This window comes from Rhinopithecus roxellana, chromosome 10 (assembly GCF_007565055.1).
Source record: "Rhinopithecus roxellana isolate Shanxi Qingling chromosome 10, ASM756505v1, whole genome shotgun sequence".
NCBI classification, from domain to species: Eukaryota; Metazoa; Chordata; class Mammalia; order Primates; family Cercopithecidae; genus Rhinopithecus; species Rhinopithecus roxellana.
In genome coordinates, this window is record NC_044558.1 from 75,142,637 (window position 1) to 75,160,770 (window position 18,134).

Genomic DNA, 18,134 nt, shown 5'->3' on the forward strand with positions numbered 1-18,134 from the left:
ATGTATTAAGACCTGTGAAGGAACTGAGTTTTCACTCTGTTTACAAGCTAGCAAGCTAACCCATTACTGTATCATAAATAGTGGCAGAAGACACAAAACTCCCGATTGGAGACTAAGGACTTTTATTACTTGTGGTATAATAAGTAATGTGAGCTTCATGTTGATTTGACCTGATTCTCCATTCCCTCTCAATCCATTGGGGGCAGTGCTGATACACCTATTATATGGGTGCTGTGCAAGCAGGTGGGCATTGAGAAACATTGAGCTTATGGATTAATCACTTTTATAGTAAGCAGAAGCAAGCCAGGTCTGTCGTGAAGACATTACCATATCCTTAAAGTTTGCTTGTTTCCAACACAACCTTGAGAAATGATCCATAAAGAGAGCAGTCTGGGTCTTGCATTCTTGGCATACCCAGCAAGAATGTGCAGGAACTCTAAGGTTGTGGTGAATTGCCTCTTAATAGCAGTATGAGACAGAACTAATGTATAAACTCAGTTTTGCTAAGTTTCATGACTGAAACTCAAGTTGAAAAGGTTAAGCCTTTCTCCCAAAATACTTTATTTAAAAATTTTTGTTTTATTTAGGACATCTCAAAACATGTCCTCTTGGCTTATTTAAATATATTCAGTCACTAAAACCAGTTTTGGTTATTACAAAGGCAAAGAAGAGAAGGCAGGGCCCACTTTTAAGACATTTCCTCTATTTCGTCTCAGAATCTCCCCTAATTTTCACTAGTTCCTTCCACAGCAATGAGCCCATGATAATGTTTTCATAAATGAAGTAGTCCCTTGCCCTGTGTCCACAGCAACATTTGTTATACAATAGGAATCATGAAGAAATAAGGAACAAACAGTAAGAAGTACAGGTGGATAGTGTATGGCAGGGGAAAAAAGTAGTTTATTTCAACCTTTTAAAACCCAGCATAGAGAAACTTTGATTTGATTTTCTTGAAGGATTAATTAAAATAGAATTTAAACTTGGAATTAGTAAAGCCAGGCTCCTTGTTGATTAGAAAATCGACATATAGCATGGTTAAATGCTTGTTCAAGAACAAGTTTCTAGTGACAGAATAAAGTGATATTATATTATTGTAATTATCATATATCTTGCATTAAAATACTCTTTTCTTACCTAATGTAGTTTATAGGGGTAAGTCAGTAAATATTTGTGGATTACTTTGCTTTAGGAATGAATAAGATATATTCTCTGTCTTCAAGGAATCATTTGCTAATGGAGAAATAAGAATTCAATTTTTATCCATAATTGTTTTTCTTTAAGAAGCAGTTTTAAATACATCTAGTTGTAGAACAATATATTTTTAAAAATCTACTTGGCTTTATTATTTCTTAATGTTAGTCAGTTTGATTAACATTAGTTAATCCAAACATTAATGCTGATTATTTCCTAGTGTGGGATTAGATGTATGTGTTTAATGATCTTATTTTTTACATAAAAATACTGAGAAAGAAGATATTTCAAAATATCCAAAGTTGTAAATGTTATATTTCCAATTTTCTCTTTTACAGAAGGATAGGTATATTTTGTCTATATAGAACTTGAAGTAATTGTTTTGAAATTGAGGTTTGTAGCTAGGTTTCAAACTCATCAATTACAAAGCAGGTGAATTGACTTGGGTTGGGTGTTCCTGTGAGAATTACTGACTTGAGTACTAATTTAGGGATTTGGAGATTTTAAAATATTAATTTTTGAAGAGGAATTAAAAAGGTGAACCTGTCCTTAGTCTTTGAAGTATAGTTAGCTTCCAATTAATCTGCATGTGTGGGACACCATCCCCTCCTAGGTACGTCTTTCTCAGACCTGTTGGAAAATTGCCATTGCTTGGATCCAGTGGAAAAGTTTCCACCCATCTTGTTGGCTTTTAAAGCCACTCTCTCTCCTCTACCCATGCAAATGGATGAAATTGGGCATCATCCGTGTTTCAAACAGTATCCTCCTTGCCATTAGCGAGAATAATAACTAGATGAGTAGAGATTAAGAGAATAAGTTAAAGACATTCTGAGTGACATTAGATTCTAAAATTGGCTATCATATCTGCAATTAAAATGGCACCTTGTTTTTCTCTTTGTTATGTTGAAATGAAATTTAAAGTATCTTAATAGCCAAATAAGTTAGCTTGTGGTTATAATCATTTACCTAAAATTAATGGCACACTGATATTAAGTAGTAGCCCAGTACTCGTTTTCATTAGAGAGCTGGGTTTATTATTTTTGTCTTTTTTATTACGTGGGATTTGTTAAGTTTCACAGAGTACTATAGCAACCGTAAAGCTGGTAGAAAAAGCAGAGACCTGGAGTTAATGAGGTAGCTTTCAGGAGAGAGAACAGCCTGAGCGCAGACAGGACTTTATGTTGAAATGCAGAGTTTGTGTGAGCTCCCAAAACGAGATATCAAAAGAAAAATGTTCAGGCAGGTAAAGGAGTTGGGAATTGAAAGAGTGGAAAGAGTGTCTAGGAAAAGGGAATAATGTAGTTGGAGGCATAGAAATAAGAGAGAGCATAACTGGTAGTGAAGCTGCTTAAAATAAACCATCACCATGGCTACCGGTGAAAATCCTTTAATGCAAAGATGTAGCATGGCAAAGCAGAGGGATTTAGAGATGTACTGAAGGGTTTTATGCAGGGTAGTGAGCTGACCAACTTCCTGTTTTACAAATTACTCGTATTACAGTGTGTGGAACAGGTTAGTGAGGGCAAGAGTTGACACAGGAAGACTGGTTAGAAGACTTTTGCAATATTCTAAGTAAGAGATAATGATGGCCTTCATTAGGGTGGTGTTGATGGGGGAGGAAATAACTTGGTGGGCTGATGTATTTCAGAGAGAATAGCTCTTAGATTAGATAGGTGGAATAGGGAAGAGGGAGGAATTGACATGGCATTGAGGTTGTTTCTGACTCTCCTATTTCTGGCGTGGCAACAATCAAGATGGTGATTTTTCCTAAAGAGGCTTGGGGTTTTTGCTGTGTTTTCCTCCACATGACTAAATATAGTGTGGTAGGAGAAGAGGAGTTTGGAAACAAAAAATTATTAATTTAGAGAGCACCACTCATCTAGGTTATGTGGAACCAGAAAGCCAAAGCTGCTACTACCATGGGCTGTTTTTATAGTCTATGTGCATAGCTACAAGAAATTACAAGAAATTCTTTGTTTTATTTGCTATAATAATATTTAATATGTATTACAGTACACAAATATTATTTCCATCTTTCCCTTTTCTAAAATACAGTATCTACAGTTAAGTATTATTGAATCTAAAAGGAATCTTGGAAATTATGGTTTTCCTCCACAGTAGAGGAAACTGGTGCCTTGAGAGAAGACCACATGATATCTATGGAGTGACAAGTAGTAAAACTCGGATCTGCTACTGGCCACTCCATTGCTCTTGCCTCATTACCTGGACAGCTGCACATTGATTAGTACATTCCATTACAGCTAACAAACAAAGCTGAAGAGTTTATTAAAGAAAAATACCAGTATCATAGAGGAGAAAAAATAGTTGCATATTCTTTACTTAACATATTATTTACATAAGATATTTTTGAGGCATACAAAATTCTATTTTAGAAAACCAGGTTTGCAGAAATTCAATCCTTTCTGTCTATTGTCATTCCTGTTCTTCCTATTTTCCTTTTTAGTTTGATGAACTGTAAAGAGTTAGACTTAGGGGATCTGAACTTGGGTTTGGCTTTATCTCTAATAAATAGATGAACTTGTTTTACCTGTATTTTACCTCTATTGACCTGAGGTTTTTTTTTTTTTTTTAAATTTCAGAAAATAAGGTTATGAGACCAGATTCCTTTAAAATCTGTTCCTTGATCATTTTATTTTTTTCTTTTTCATTTTTTTTTTTTTTTTTGGAAATGGATTCTCACTCTGTCGTCCAGGCTGGAGTGCAGTGGTGCTATCTTGGTGGCTCACTGCAACCTTTGCCTCCTGGGTTCAAGCGATTCTTCTGCCTCAGCCTCTCGAGTAGCTGGGATTACCAGCTGCATCACCATGTTGGGCTAATTTTTGTATTTTTAGCAGAGACCGGGTTTCACCGTGTCGGCCAGGCTGGTCTGAAACTCCTGCATCTCAAGCAATCGGCCTCCCAAAGTCCTGGGATTATAGGCGTGTCACCGTACCTGGCCTCATTTTATATTTTTAATCTGTGTTTGTCTTGCCTTTCTTCCTTAAACTGCTTCTCTTTCACCATGGCAAGTAGGGAATCTCTTTAAAAACTTAGGTACAGTAAGCGAGTGGTATATATTCCAGAATATTCTGTCCTGTTTATAGAGCCTACAGAATAGGACTAGATTTTGGTTTGTTCTGTTATGAACATATCTTCATATTTACTTTTCTTCTTTGAAAATAGGTTTTGAAATTTGAGAGAGAAGACAGACAGGAAGGTATTGTATTCAAGTGGATGCGCGAGGATGTGGTGTGGGTGTAGTGCAGTGATCCTCCAAGTGGAGGAAAGGCAACTCATAATAATTCACTGTTTTGGAGAGAAGATATTAGAACTTTCATTTATATTTATTTCTAATTTATTTCTTTTTAAAATTCTGCTTTTATATATACAATCAACTCTCCATATTCAGGGGTTCCACAACTACAGATTCAACTGACTGTGGATTGAAAATATTCAGAAAAAATAATGGATTGTTACATGTGTACTGGACATGTGCAGACTTTCTTTTCTTGTTATTCTCTAAATAATGCAGTATAACAACTATTTATATAGCTTAACATTGTATTAGTATTATAAGTGATCTGGAGATGATTTAAAGTATACAGAAGAATAAGTGTGTAAGTTATATGCAAATACTGCATCATTTTATGTCAGGGACTTGAACATCTGTGGATTTTGTTATCCATGGGGAGTTGTGAAACCAATCTTTCATGGAAACTGAGAGATGACAGTATTTCAGTATATGACAAATCAATATGGTAGAACATGAATATTATTTATAAATGAATATATATATGTTGTGGGAATATGCTTAAACATGTTACTGTGACAGAACATAATCGTCAAATAGGTTCAGAAACCACTGGTGAAGAGTTAGCAAAAAAGACGAGTCAAGAGCATCAAGACGTTAAGATAAATAAATGTCCTTGCTTTTTTATTTTTCCATACTATTACCACTGGAAATAAAGAGAAAAAAAATCTAAAACAATAATAATAGCAAATAGCACTTTGGTAGCAGAATTTATTGGATTGAGTATCTACCTCTTACAGAGTAGAGGAAAAGTATCCACTTGAATAAGTATCTAATTTTAAGATCGATTTTACTCTTGTTCATGATTTTGGGGGATTGTTAAGTAACTCATTGAAATTAAGAAAGTCATCTCATATACTGAAATTGATTCATTATAATTCAATTTATTTAAACTTTTCAACTGAATAAGCATTAGGTAATTACATTAGAGTTTTAAAAAAGATTTGGCCAAGAATTTTTAAGTCCTATTTTTTGAGAGGTTTTTTTTTTTGCATGTATTTTATTTTTTTCTTTTCTGATTATTTCTCACAGAATAAGACCACAGCTTGCCAAAGAGAAGATTGAAGGATGCCATATTTGTACATCTGTCACACCGGGAGAGCCTCAGGTCTTCCTAGGGAAAGATAAGGCTTTTACTTTTGACTATGTATTTGACATTGACTCCCAGCAAGAGCAGATCTACATTCAATGTATAGAAAAACTAATTGAAGGTTGCTTCGAAGGATACAATGCTACAGTTTTTGCTTATGGACAAGTAAGTGCCATATTATTTTCATAGGAGTTGAAACTTGTCAGAAATGTTAATTCAGTTGCGCTTTCATTTTTGTTTCTGAAGGTTATGTTAAGGTTGAACACTAATCTTTCTCTGTTCTTTTGTTTAGACTGGAGCTGGTAAAACATACACAATGGGAACAGGCTTTGATGTTAACATTGTTGAGGAAGAACAGGGTATTATTTCTCGAGCTGTTAAACATCTTTTTAAGAGTATTGAAGAAAAAAAACACATAGCAATTAAAAATGGGCTTCCTCCTCCAGATTTTAAAGTGAATGCCCAATTCTTAGAGGTAATAATCCAATTTTGGCATTAATTTCTTTTAAAGTTTGTTTTTATAGATCGTAAGTGTTCATGATTTTATACTGTTGGCTTCTAGTACAGTGCTTTGAAGATAGTACTCAATAAATGTTGTTTGAGTAAATTAACATTAGATAATAGAAATAAGTTTTCCTTACTTGTAGGAAGTGATGTTTGAGTTTAAGATTATAAACACTTGACCAGTGTCCATAGAATAAAATAACAATTAATATTGCTTATTTAAGAACCACCCCCCCCCCCTTTTTTTTTGGAGATAGAGTCTCATTCTGTCACCCAGGCTGGAGTGTAATGGCACTATTTCGGCTTACTGCAGCCTCTGCCCCTGGGTTCAAGCGATTCTTGTGCCTCAGCCTCCTGAGTAGCTGGGACTACAGGCGTGCGCCACCACACTCGGCCAAAGTTTTGTAATTTTAGTAGAGATGGGGTTTCGCCATGTTGCCCAGGCTGGTCTTGAACTCCTGGCCTCAAGCAATTCACCTGCCTCTGCCTCCCAAAGTGCTGGGATTACAGGTGTGAGTACTTATTTTTATCAATAGATAAATGTTAATTACTGTTGTAATTTAGACAGGCTTACAAAGTGGTAGGAACTTAATGACTAAGGCCAAAAGTAGGGGAAGTATGTGAGAAATCATAGGTCTCAGATTGTAGCACTTATCTGGCTGAAGAAATTATTATCCTTGCGTAGGTAGACAGATATTTTGATATAATGTCCAAAGGTGGTGGTAGCTTTGGATTAATTCAGGCTGTCTAGTGTGATAGAAGGTAAGTAACACTAAGAGGACATCTAGGATTTGAGCCAGTATTGCACTTTGGTGGACAGTGGCATAATTCTGGGTTCTTTGTGCAAAGAGAATTTAGTCTAAATTACCTGATCCGCGAGCTAATCATTTTCATCATTGATGAAACATTTTACTCAGCATTGTGTAGCACAAAATAGAAAAATTAATATCCGTTTTTTTTTTTTTTTTTTCTGCTGGTTTTAATGGACATTCTTTTTTTTTTTTTTTTTTTTTTTTTTTTTTTTTTTTTTTTTTTGAGGCGGAGTCTCGCTCTGTCGCCCGGACTGGAGTGCAGTGGCCAGATCTCAGCTCACTGCAAGCTCCGCCTCCCGAGTTTACGCCATTCTCCTGCCTCAGCCTCCCGAGTAGCTGGGACTACAGGCGCCCGCCACTTCGCCCGGCTAGTTTTTGTATTTTTAGTAGAGACGGGGTTTCACCGTGTTAGCCAGGATGGTCTCGATCTCCTGACCTCGTGATCCGCCCGTCTCGGCCTCCCAAAGTGCTGGGATTACAGGCTTGAGCCACCGCGCCCGGCCGACATTCTTATTTAGTAAAAACCAAAGAGAATATAACTGTGTGTTCCCAAGGAAAGTAAATGATGATAAAAGAAGAAAAGAAACAGTGTTATTCCATCTTCCCTTTCACCCTCTAAAATGATGTTAGGCATTGTAACTTTAAAACATATTGATAGAAAAACAGGTGTGTGTATCCTCTTTTAAGGAGGTATCTGGGTTTCTTCAGCCTCTATTGGTACAGGAACACTAATACTGTTGCTGACCTTGCAAACATGCTAAGTGTTAATTTTTCAACTCGTTAACAAAGGTTTCAGGTCAATAGGAAATATGTTTTTAGCTGAAGTAGTAAAAATTCTTTAAATATTCTGAAGCTTAAGATTTGTCTACATTTGGCACATGTTTCTAAGGTTTGCTTGTATTTGTAAATATTTAATTATCTCTTGCAAAGGATTATTAGATCATTTTAGCTAGTTCTCAACCCATTAGTCATGATTAAGTCACTTACTGTTTTTACTCTTGTAAATAAATCTGGCATTTGCTTATAATTGTTGTAATAATAGCCTCATTCATTTTTATGTGTTATTTTGAAAAAATATGTGTCAGTTTGAAGTACTTTAAAAATCTGTATGAAGGAAAACATTATGTAATATGTTGTTATGACAACTACCCAGACAATTTCTGCTAAAATTAGATTTCTAATATTTTTTTGATAGCTCTATAATGAAGAGGTCCTTGACTTATTTGATACCACTCGTGATATTGATGCAAAAAATAAAAAATCAAGTATAAGAATTCATGAAGATTCAACTGGAGGAATTTATACTGTGGGCGTTACAACACGTACTGTGAATACAGAATCAGAGGTAATATTTGTATTGTAGTTAAAACAGAGCATAGCTGGCTTTGTTTAAATAGTGAGCTTTGCTGGTAGTCTGCTTAAGATCAAGATATGAAATTTATATCCTGAAGCATGACATGGAATTAAAATCTTGTCTTCTTTCCTCACATTTTAAAAATCAGAATATTAGTATAAAAATATCAGGGTTATGATAAAGTCAGCATATTTGTCATAGCATCAAAAGAATCTAAGAAAATTTATGAATAGCTTTCATTCACAGCTAGAGAAAGAGGGTTAGACAATTGATGGTGAAGAATGAGACCACAATACTTTTGTACTTTTTGCTTTAACCTATGTAGAACTGTATCATGGCTCCTAGAGGGAGATTGTTGAGAAAGATTACAGAAAATAGTTTTAACAGAAGATAGAGAAGAGCCTGAATAATTCAAGTTATTGCTCAGTTTGTACCAGAGTGTTCTACTGTAACAGTTTTGGAATGGAAGCTGCAAATGTCAGCAAATGGCAAACAATGGAATCTCAGTGTTTTCTTCTATTTAAAAAATAATACACTATTATACTGAGAAGTTCATCTCAAAAAGTGCCTGTAACTAAACTAGTAATGTGAAATTCCACATCTTTTATATCCCTTAACATGGTGGGTTTTAGCCATTACCTCAGACTTTAGATTGTATAGTATCTTGTTTATTGTTCAAGTAAAGTCCTTTGTTTCTTCCCCTTTTTCAGATGATGCAGTGTTTGAAGTTGGGTGCTTTATCCCGGACAACTGCCAGTACCCAGATGAATGTTCAGAGCTCTCGTTCACATGCCATTTTTACCATTCATGTGTGTCAAACCAGAGTGTGTCCCCAAATTGATGCTGTGAGTTATCAATTCTAATTTCTTAAACTTTCAATTTTTATCTCCCTAAAACCACATGAATTCTGTGAGAATATATTTGAGCCAAATTCAGTTAATTTAGTCATTCCTTTTTCTGATTTCCTCTTCTGATCCTAGTTAAGTTGAAGCTGGTCAGCCATGTAAGATTTTGAAATAAAAAATTATATATATGTCTGAAAAAACAAAAAGGATGCTGTGGCCATGTGTTGGATGTCATCACCTGAGACCCTTTGCTTTTGAGGATTATATGCTGTAGTTTTCCCTTCATTAGCATAAGCAAAGCCTCAGTTGATAATAGTTGAGTTCTGAACATCCAGGCTTTTTCTGCCTTTAAATTTCTAATTGCCAGCAGACATTTTTTGAATATATTATTTATTTGGCTTTCTGCCTATTTATTTGGTTGTGCCTATATGTGTATGTGGGATGAGCTCAAGGTAGAGTAGGAGGATATTTAATGTTACATTAATAAAATATATTCAATTATTTTTCTTAATTTCAGGACAGTGCAACTGATAATAAAATTATTTCTGAATCAGCACAGATGAATGAATTTGAAACCCTGACTGCAAAGTTCCATTTTGTTGATCTCGCAGGGTCAGAAAGATTGAAGCGTACTGGAGCTACAGGCGAGAGGGCAAAAGAAGGCATTTCTATCAACTGTGGACTTGTAAGATTAAGGCTTTGTGCTGAGAATATATCAGAGCTTTTCTATTTTCCTTTTGTCTTTTGTAATTTATAATATCCATATGGAAATCCTTCAGACACTGAACTGAGAAATGAAAATTATAGAACAGTTATTAGTAATGCACTGAATCTCTGATCTCCTCACGCTTTTTTCTCTTTTTTATATTACAGATTTTCTTCATGTGTATAAATTTAGTTGTACTAAAATTTGTATGTGCATAAAATTATAGATATACAAATTATTTGAAAAATTCTTTCCACATTTAACAATATATTGTCAAAATCAATTTATTTATTTATTTTTATCTTTTATTTTTTTTTAAATAGGGTCTTACGGTGTCACCTACTCTGGAGTACAGTGGTACGGTCACGGCTCACTGTAGCCTTGACCTCACGGGCTCAATTGATCTTCCCACTTCAGTTTCCCTAGTAGCTGGGACCACAGGCCAGCACCACCACACCCAGATAATTTTTGTATTTTTTGTAGAGATGGGGTTTTGCCACATTGCCCAGGCTGGTCTCAAACTTCTGGGCTCATGCGGTTCACTCACCTCAGCCTCGCAAAGGGCTGGGATTACAGGCATGAGCCACTGCGCTTGGCCCAAGATTTAATATTAAGCTATTTCATGGGTGAAGACCTTCAAAGTAGCCTTTTGATAATATTTTATGACAGTCATTTTACTGACTTTGGAAATTATAATTGTTTTTGGTAATGATTTTTTAAAAGTGATACTTTTACTAGGTTATATTGAAAATTAACTTTAATACCATGCCACTTAATGGCATTTTGATTGGAAAAGTTGTGATTTAGTTAGCATAAAGCTTCATTATATGGAAGGAAATATTTTAGAGCAAAGTTTTGTGCATTAAAATGTTCTTATTATCTTCATTACAAAACTGGAAATTTGTGCCTGCACAAATGTAATGACATCCCTAAATTTCTGTGACGCCAGTAGCATCAGAGTTGTAACTACCCAATGGATTCTTTTTGCCCGCTGCCCAGATAGAGCTGATTTATCAAGGTGGGGGAATTGTGATAGAGGAAAAGTTTAACGCACACAGAGCCAGCTAAATGGAAGACTGGAGTTTTATTACTCAAATTAGTCTCTCCAAAAATTCAGAGACTGCGGTTTTTAAAGTATAATTTGGTGAATGAGGGGACTAAGAGAGTGGGGAGTGGAGGTGAAATCATAGGGTGTCTCAGTGGGTTCTTCTTGCTGTCTTCTGTTCCTAGGTGGGATTACAGAACTGGTTGAGCTAGATTACCAGTCTGCATGGTGCCAGCTGGTGCATCAGAATGCAGGGTCTGAAAAAATATCCAAACACCAATCTTAGGTTTTACAATACTGATCTTATCCATAGGAGCAATTGGGGAGGTTAGGAATCTCGTGGCCTCTGGCTGCATGACTCTTAAATCATAATTTCTAATAATCTTGTGGCCAATTTGTTAGTTTTACAAAGGCTTGCTGGTCCCCAGGGAACAAGAAGGGTTGTTTCAGGAAAAGGCTGTTATCATCTTTTCAAAATTCTTTAAACTATAAACTAAATTCCTCCTTTAGTTAGCTCAGCATAGGAAGGAACAAGGGCAGTTTAGAGATTAAAGGCAAGATGGAGTGGATTAGGTCGGATCTTCCTCACTGTCATGCTTTTCTCACTGATACGAATTTTGCAAAGGCAGTTTCAGAGTGTGTGGTGTCTGCTTTCCTCCCATTAATCACCCCCCAATATTTGCTTCTATATGATTATGACCCTTCTGTGGGGAAATGATCAACCAAGGCTGATTAGAAAGAGCCAGACCTTCCAACTCCAATACTCATCTTGATGGTCCAACCATGTGGATGAATGTTGTGTAAAACGGCATGCCTGGATTCTGGACTTTGTGTATTGTTTTGCGTTTCTTAGGAGATACAGTCATGGTGGTATTTACATTTATGTTGTCAGGAAAAGACAAAAACCATTGCTTTGTTTTCCTCTTTAGGCTCTTGAAGCATGTTGAGACCTATCTAGTAGAGTTTCAGTATTACCATTGCTTATGACAGTAGCCGCTCTGGAAAGGGGGAATGATGACAAAGTGTGATCCTGTTGCCACTCCCTGCATGGTCTGTTTTTCCTAATAAAGTCATGGTTACATATATATTAGTACTACATATAATACCTTATGTGTATATTAGTACTATAGTACTAAGTACTAATTCTTTGAAATAGAAATAAGATTGACAACTTTAGTTATCCCTAGAATTATCAAAGCATCAGGTTATGTCCCCAGAAAATTGTCCATTCATGTTACAAATTCTTCTCTTCAACTCAATGAAAAATAAAATGTTTAGTTAGTTTAACAGTTTGATGTGAATTTTCATTTTGCAATACAGTTCCCATGGAAAAAGAAAACCTTCTTTAATCACAGCAAAAAAATCAGTATTATTTCTCTGAACAAGGTATTCCTATGCAAGTATATCTATCCTTAGAAATACAATAAGATGGGCTGGGTGCGGTGGCTCACTCCTATTATCCCAGCACTTTGGGAGGCCAAGGTGGGTGGATCACCTGAGGTCAGGAGTTTGAGACCAGCCTGACCAACATGGGAAAACCCCATCTCTACTGAAAATACAAAAATCAGCTAGGCGTGGTGGTGTGTGCCTGTAGTCCCAGCTACTTGGGAGGTTGAGGCAGGAGAATAGCTTGAACCTGGGAGGTGGATGTTGCAGTGAGCTGGGATCACAACACTGCACTCCAGCCTGGGCAACAGAGTGAGACCCCGCCTCAATAAATAAATAAATAAATAAATAAATAAATAAATAAATACAATAATATATGTGTTAACATCCAATTATTTAAAAACTAGTCAAATTACAGAACTCTGTAGTCACTCCTCCTGCGACCCTGCTGTTTTTCCTACTGTCACTGAATTATCACCTACAAGATAAACATTATCCAAAATGTTGCTCACACTAGCCATCAGTAATGCAAACATCTATAACCATGATTACAAATGTAAAACAAAACCAAACACAAATATTCTTAATTATATTATGTCTCTATATTATTCTCTGTAAGCTTTCTTTATTTAAAAATGTTATAATTAATAAATTTGTATCATTTTGCTGTCTTTCGTTCTCTTTCTTTTAGTTGGCGCTTGGCAATGTAATTAGTGCCTTGGGAGACAAGAGCAAGAGGGCCACACATGTCCCCTACAGAGATTCCAAGCTAACAAGACTACTACAGGATTCCCTTGGGGGTAATAGGTATGCGTAGATGATTATCCTTTACTCAGCGTTTTGATTATTCATTATTAAGTAAGCTTGTAAGGTGATTTATAAGAACTACTTTTATTATAAAGCAAACTAATAGGATGAGGAACTAATCCTTATACTGTTAAGAATCTGAAATGTGTGAATAATTTTGTATATTATTTCACATAATCCTTCTAGCATCCCTTGAGGTGTAGGTATTATTATTCTATTTTCTAGATAAGGAAAATGAAATCTAGAGAGGTTAAGTAATTTATTCAAGGTCACTTAGCTTATATATGAAGTCAATAGTATGTAGACTTTCTCTCTTATCATAGCTTCTGCTTTAAGTACTTAGCACAGAGTAGATACCTAATACAATTTTGTTGAAAAAGTAAATACTGTTTTCTAAGTAATTACAAGGTAATTTAAATATTATTGGTACTTCTTTTTTTTTTTTACAAAATCTTCTAAAAATTCAAATTTTTTCTATATGTAGAAAAATCTTCTTAATGTCCACTGAATGAAATACAGAGTGTTGTCTGGTTTTTAACTTTGCCAGTATCACTGACATTCTTCTTTCTCATACCTTGCATCATTCTGATATGTTTTTTCAACTCTTTTTTTTGTGGGGGGAGTGGGTAATATTTTCCCTTCTGTAAACATGTTGGCTTTACAAATGGAAACATTTTTGGCATTTAAATTCAATCATAGCACAATTCAACAAGTTACCAACAACCACAGTGAATCTATTTTACAGTGTTTGCAATAATGTAACATCATATTTACTGAAAAGATTATTAGATGCTATACAAGAAATCTAGTATTTAAACTTACAAGGTTTCTTTTTGAACAACTGTGTTAGTTCGTTCTTGCACTGCCATAAAGACCTGAGACTGGGTAATTTATACAGAAAAGAGGTTTAATTGGCTCACAGTTCTATAGGCTCTACAGAAAGCATGATTCTGGCATCTGCTTGGCTTCTAGGGAGGCCACAGGAAACTTACAGTCATGGTAGAAGGCAAAGGGAGAGTGATCACTTCACAGGACTGGAGCAGGAGGAAGAAGAGGGAGGTGCCACACACTTTTAAACAACCAGATCCTCTGAGAACTCTATCATGAGAATAGTTCCAAGAGGGAAATTTGCCCCAACCTCTAATCACCTCCTGCAAGGCCTCACCTCCAACATTGGGGATTATAATTTGACATGAGATTTGTGCAAGGGCACAGATCCACACTGTATCAACAACTATTATCCAAATAATTTTGGATAGTATTAAATCCTTTTAAGTTTATAATCCATTTGGTTTAGGAATAAAGTTCTGTTTTGGCTTGCCGTGGTGGCTCACACCTGTAATCCCAGCACTTTGGGAGGCCGAGGCTGATAGATCACGAGGTCAGGATATCGAGACCATCCTACCCAACACGGTGAAACCCTGTCTCTACTAAAAATACAAAAAATTAGCCGGGCATAGTGGTGGGCGCCTGTAGTCCCAGCTACTAGGGAGACTGAGTCAGGAGAATGGCATGAATCCAGGAGGCGGAGCTTGCAGAGAGCCGAGATGGCACCACTGCACTCCAGCCTGGGCGACAGAGCAAGACTCCGTCTCAAAGAAAAAAGAAATAAAGTTCTGTTTTGTAGAATACAACATTGTCATTTTAATGTTTCTTCTTTTTATGTAATATTGGCATTTGTCTTAACTCATGTCTCTTCCAGCACATCCTATGTATGAATGCAGTTTTCTTTCCACTATAATGTATTTCTTGCTTGTGTTCTACATTTTCAGTTTAATTTTCAGTATCAAGAGGGGTCTTATTATAACAGAATAAAAATTTTCATTTTTTCAGCCAAGTGTTAATTTTTTCAGGTTTTCTAAATTGTCGCTTTTTCCTATATTTATTTCTTAACTATAAAACAAAGCAGAGATGATAAATGTCCTCCCCTTACAAGTTTAACTCTTGGAAACTTCAATACTTTTGAAAGTTTGCTTGCCTTGCAAGTGGTCTAAAGTCTTTTCACTGTGAGTCTTGAATTTCTGTTGAGTTTTAGGTACAGCTAAATAGTCTCATGTTCCTCACCCATTTCCTTAATGGGTAGTAATCTCTCAAAGGAGATGACCCCTTCTAATTCCTTTCTTCGTGTGCCTCAATTTTTGCTTAAATTTTAGGATTGCGTTCCTAGTGCAAAAGCACTGTACTTTGTGTAAGCCTTGGAGAGCAAAATATCTTCATTTTTTGAAGTTTATACAAATTAATCTTAAAAGAAAAATTAGATATTTTTGAAAATAAGCCCCATATGTTTATGTGCATAATTTAGTGTCTTTTAAAAAAGTTGAGCTGGCTTTTTTACGTTTACAGTGTTTAATAAACATCATAACCAGTTTATGGCAAAAATTCTGGAAAATACAGGGAAGTATAAAGCATGAATAAAAATCAGTTATATTTCTGGCTGGGCACAGTGGCTCACAGCTGTAATCCCAGTACTTTGAGGCCTAGGTGGGTGGATCACCTGAGGTCAGGAGTTCAAGACCAGCCTGGCCGACATGGCAAAACCCCATCTCTACTAACAAAAACACAAAAATTAGCTGGGCATGGTGGTGGGCACCTGTAGTCCCAGCTACTTGGGAGGCTGAGGCAGGAGAATCACTTGAACCCAGAAGATGGAGGTTGCAGTGAGCTGAGATTGTGCCACTACACTCCAGTCTGGGTGACAGAGTGAGACTCCATCTCAAAAAAAAAAAAAAAAAAAAAAAAAAAAATCAGTTATATTTCTAATACCTGGAAGTAACTACTGCTAACATTGTGATGTATTTTCTTCCAGATGTATAGTATAACTTAATTTGTTGGAAATATAAAATGTAATAAAATATTTAAGTGATATAGTTAACTTTAAAACAGAATTGTGGTTTTTGTGTGAACTTTTAAAATAAATAGCTTTAATATTTTCTTTGAGTTTTTCATAAACAGAATCATTGGTGAAATTTATGTATTTTGGATTTTGTTTAATATATGACATTTTCCCTATACAGTTGATCTTTGCCAGTTCCTCTCATTCCTTTAAGCCCTTGATCCCAGCACTTCTCAAAATATTTGTTAAAGGCGAGTCCTTCTCTTCTTTCCAATTTGTGGTAGGTTAATATTGTGCATGACCATACAGAGCTTGCCCCATTTGTGACTCACCATGGGAGTTTGAAAACACTTGAACTGATCTACATTCAATGAGAGGAGGTCATTGATTACAGGAAGTTCCAGTGTTGTGGAAGTTTCTAAAGTGCTTACTTGCAATTTCTGCACTACTTTACACATTTTTTGTAAAGAAATGAGAAATAGGTGTATGTACCTGTGCTTACTCAAGGTGTTATGGATCAAAGAAGGCTAATATAAATTTATTTTCCCCAATTTTACGTAAGTAAAAATAATCTGCAGACCGGTGCTAGACTGGGGCCCACACTTCAAATTTCCCTATTCTCTAATCAGCATCCATAATCCTCACGCTTACTGAATTATGTTATTCTCTTTGTCAAAAGAGAAAACTAAAATGGCATGAATTATTTTAACTTTCTGACCCCCAGTAAATATTATGTACACATGACACACACCACAAACAATTGTTAATGACCTAATATTGGTTCAAATGTTGTGTTATATGTTTAGAAGTACACTGATAAATAAAACTTGATAATCCCTGTCCTTTAGGAATTTAAAGTCTAAGAGTTTTGGGGTCTAGAAAATTTCAATATAATAATAATATAATGAATGCAAAAGAGATATGCAAAAAGTGTGAGGAGGCAGAAAGGGTACAAACTGAGGATTTGGTTCTTGGATTAGGTGATACCTTAGTTGATTGTTGAATAATAGTAACAGTAAGAGTAAGCAAGAGTTGTAGGGAAAAGGTGTGGAATGGGACAAGGGGTACCTACGAGTACTGTGTTGAGATTATTGTGGAAAGAAAAGATTGGAAGCAGGAGACTAGGAGGCTAAGATTATGATTGATAGGCATTGATTTTTCTACCAGGATAAGTAGACTGCTCCTTAATTGCAGTTCCTGCACATTTTTTAGTTAGTTTGTGAGTGTCTATTAGAATCTCCATGTCTGCTTTATTGACAAACATACTAATTGGGGCATACTTAGCATTTCACTATCCTAATCTTTGGTGGCTAAATCAATTTAGCATGACCATATAGTAATGTTTCCCACTTTTCCTGTGTAATCTGGCCAGAAACTGGAACTCTGATCATTCAATCACAAATGACAGTTTATATAATGAAACACAAGAATATACTAAGTACTCGTCTTGTTCCAATGTGATTCGATTTTGTGTACAATTCTTTGCTGACATCAAAAGTCAGCATACAGGTGATTACGAATAAGTTTTTAAAATACTGAAAGAATAAATGAATAATGAAAGAAGTGGTTTTTATTTTCAATATAATATATTGTGGTCAGTTTACTTTTAGAGTTACTGCGTGCACTGCTTTAAATCTTTTTAGCAAAGAGGTAAGAAATAAATGTATGTGTTTATACTTTCTCAAGGTCAAAGGTGAATAATATCAATGTATTTCCCCAAAGTAAACAAAATCTTTTTTTTTAAGATAGTCTTAAAGTACAGGGGCTTTTAAATTTGCTCAATATTTTGGTATCTTGAAGAGAAGATACTATTCAAATGTCAGGCGTTTAAAAATGATCATTTTAGCATTTTAGGTGCTTTTATCTGTAAGCCTAACTATTATTTGTAACTTTCAGCCAAACAATCATGATAGCATGTGTCAGCCCTTCAGACAGAGACTTTATGGAAACGTTAAACACCCTGAAATATGCCAATCGAGCTAGAAATATCAAGAATAAGGTGATGATCAATCAGGACAGAGCTAGTCAGCAAATCAATGCACTTCGTAGTGAAATCACACGACTTCAGGTGGAGCTCATGGAGTACAAAACAGTAAGCTAATGCGTTTGACTGCATTTTGTGATACATCTAAGGCTGGCACTTTCTGAACACAATAATGCCTTACACATACGTGTGTCTGGAATCTCTTTGTTGTCATAATAGTGTCCTCCTTCCTTTTGGAGGTAGGAGTCTCTAGTTTTCCTTGTGGGC

At 35.6% G+C, this 18,134-nt stretch overlaps 1 protein-coding gene across 6 annotated transcripts in view; it reads left to right on the forward strand.

The window, feature by feature from the left end:
- KIF21A (kinesin family member 21A) overlaps positions 1-18,134 on the forward strand; it is a 163,591-nt gene that overhangs the window by 76,711 nt on the left and 68,746 nt on the right. For all 6 annotated transcript variants that reach the window (XM_030939744.1, XM_030939746.1, XM_030939747.1 and 3 more), the window contains exons 2-8: positions 5,534-5,756; positions 5,884-6,066; positions 8,103-8,252; positions 8,972-9,106; positions 9,624-9,791; positions 12,935-13,050; positions 17,780-17,975. In XM_030939744.1, the coding sequence (XP_030795604.1) occupies positions 5,534-5,756; positions 5,884-6,066; positions 8,103-8,252; positions 8,972-9,106; positions 9,624-9,791; positions 12,935-13,050; positions 17,780-17,975 (1,171 nt within the window). The remainder of the gene's footprint in view (positions 1-5,533; positions 5,757-5,883; positions 6,067-8,102; positions 8,253-8,971; positions 9,107-9,623; positions 9,792-12,934; positions 13,051-17,779; positions 17,976-18,134) is intronic.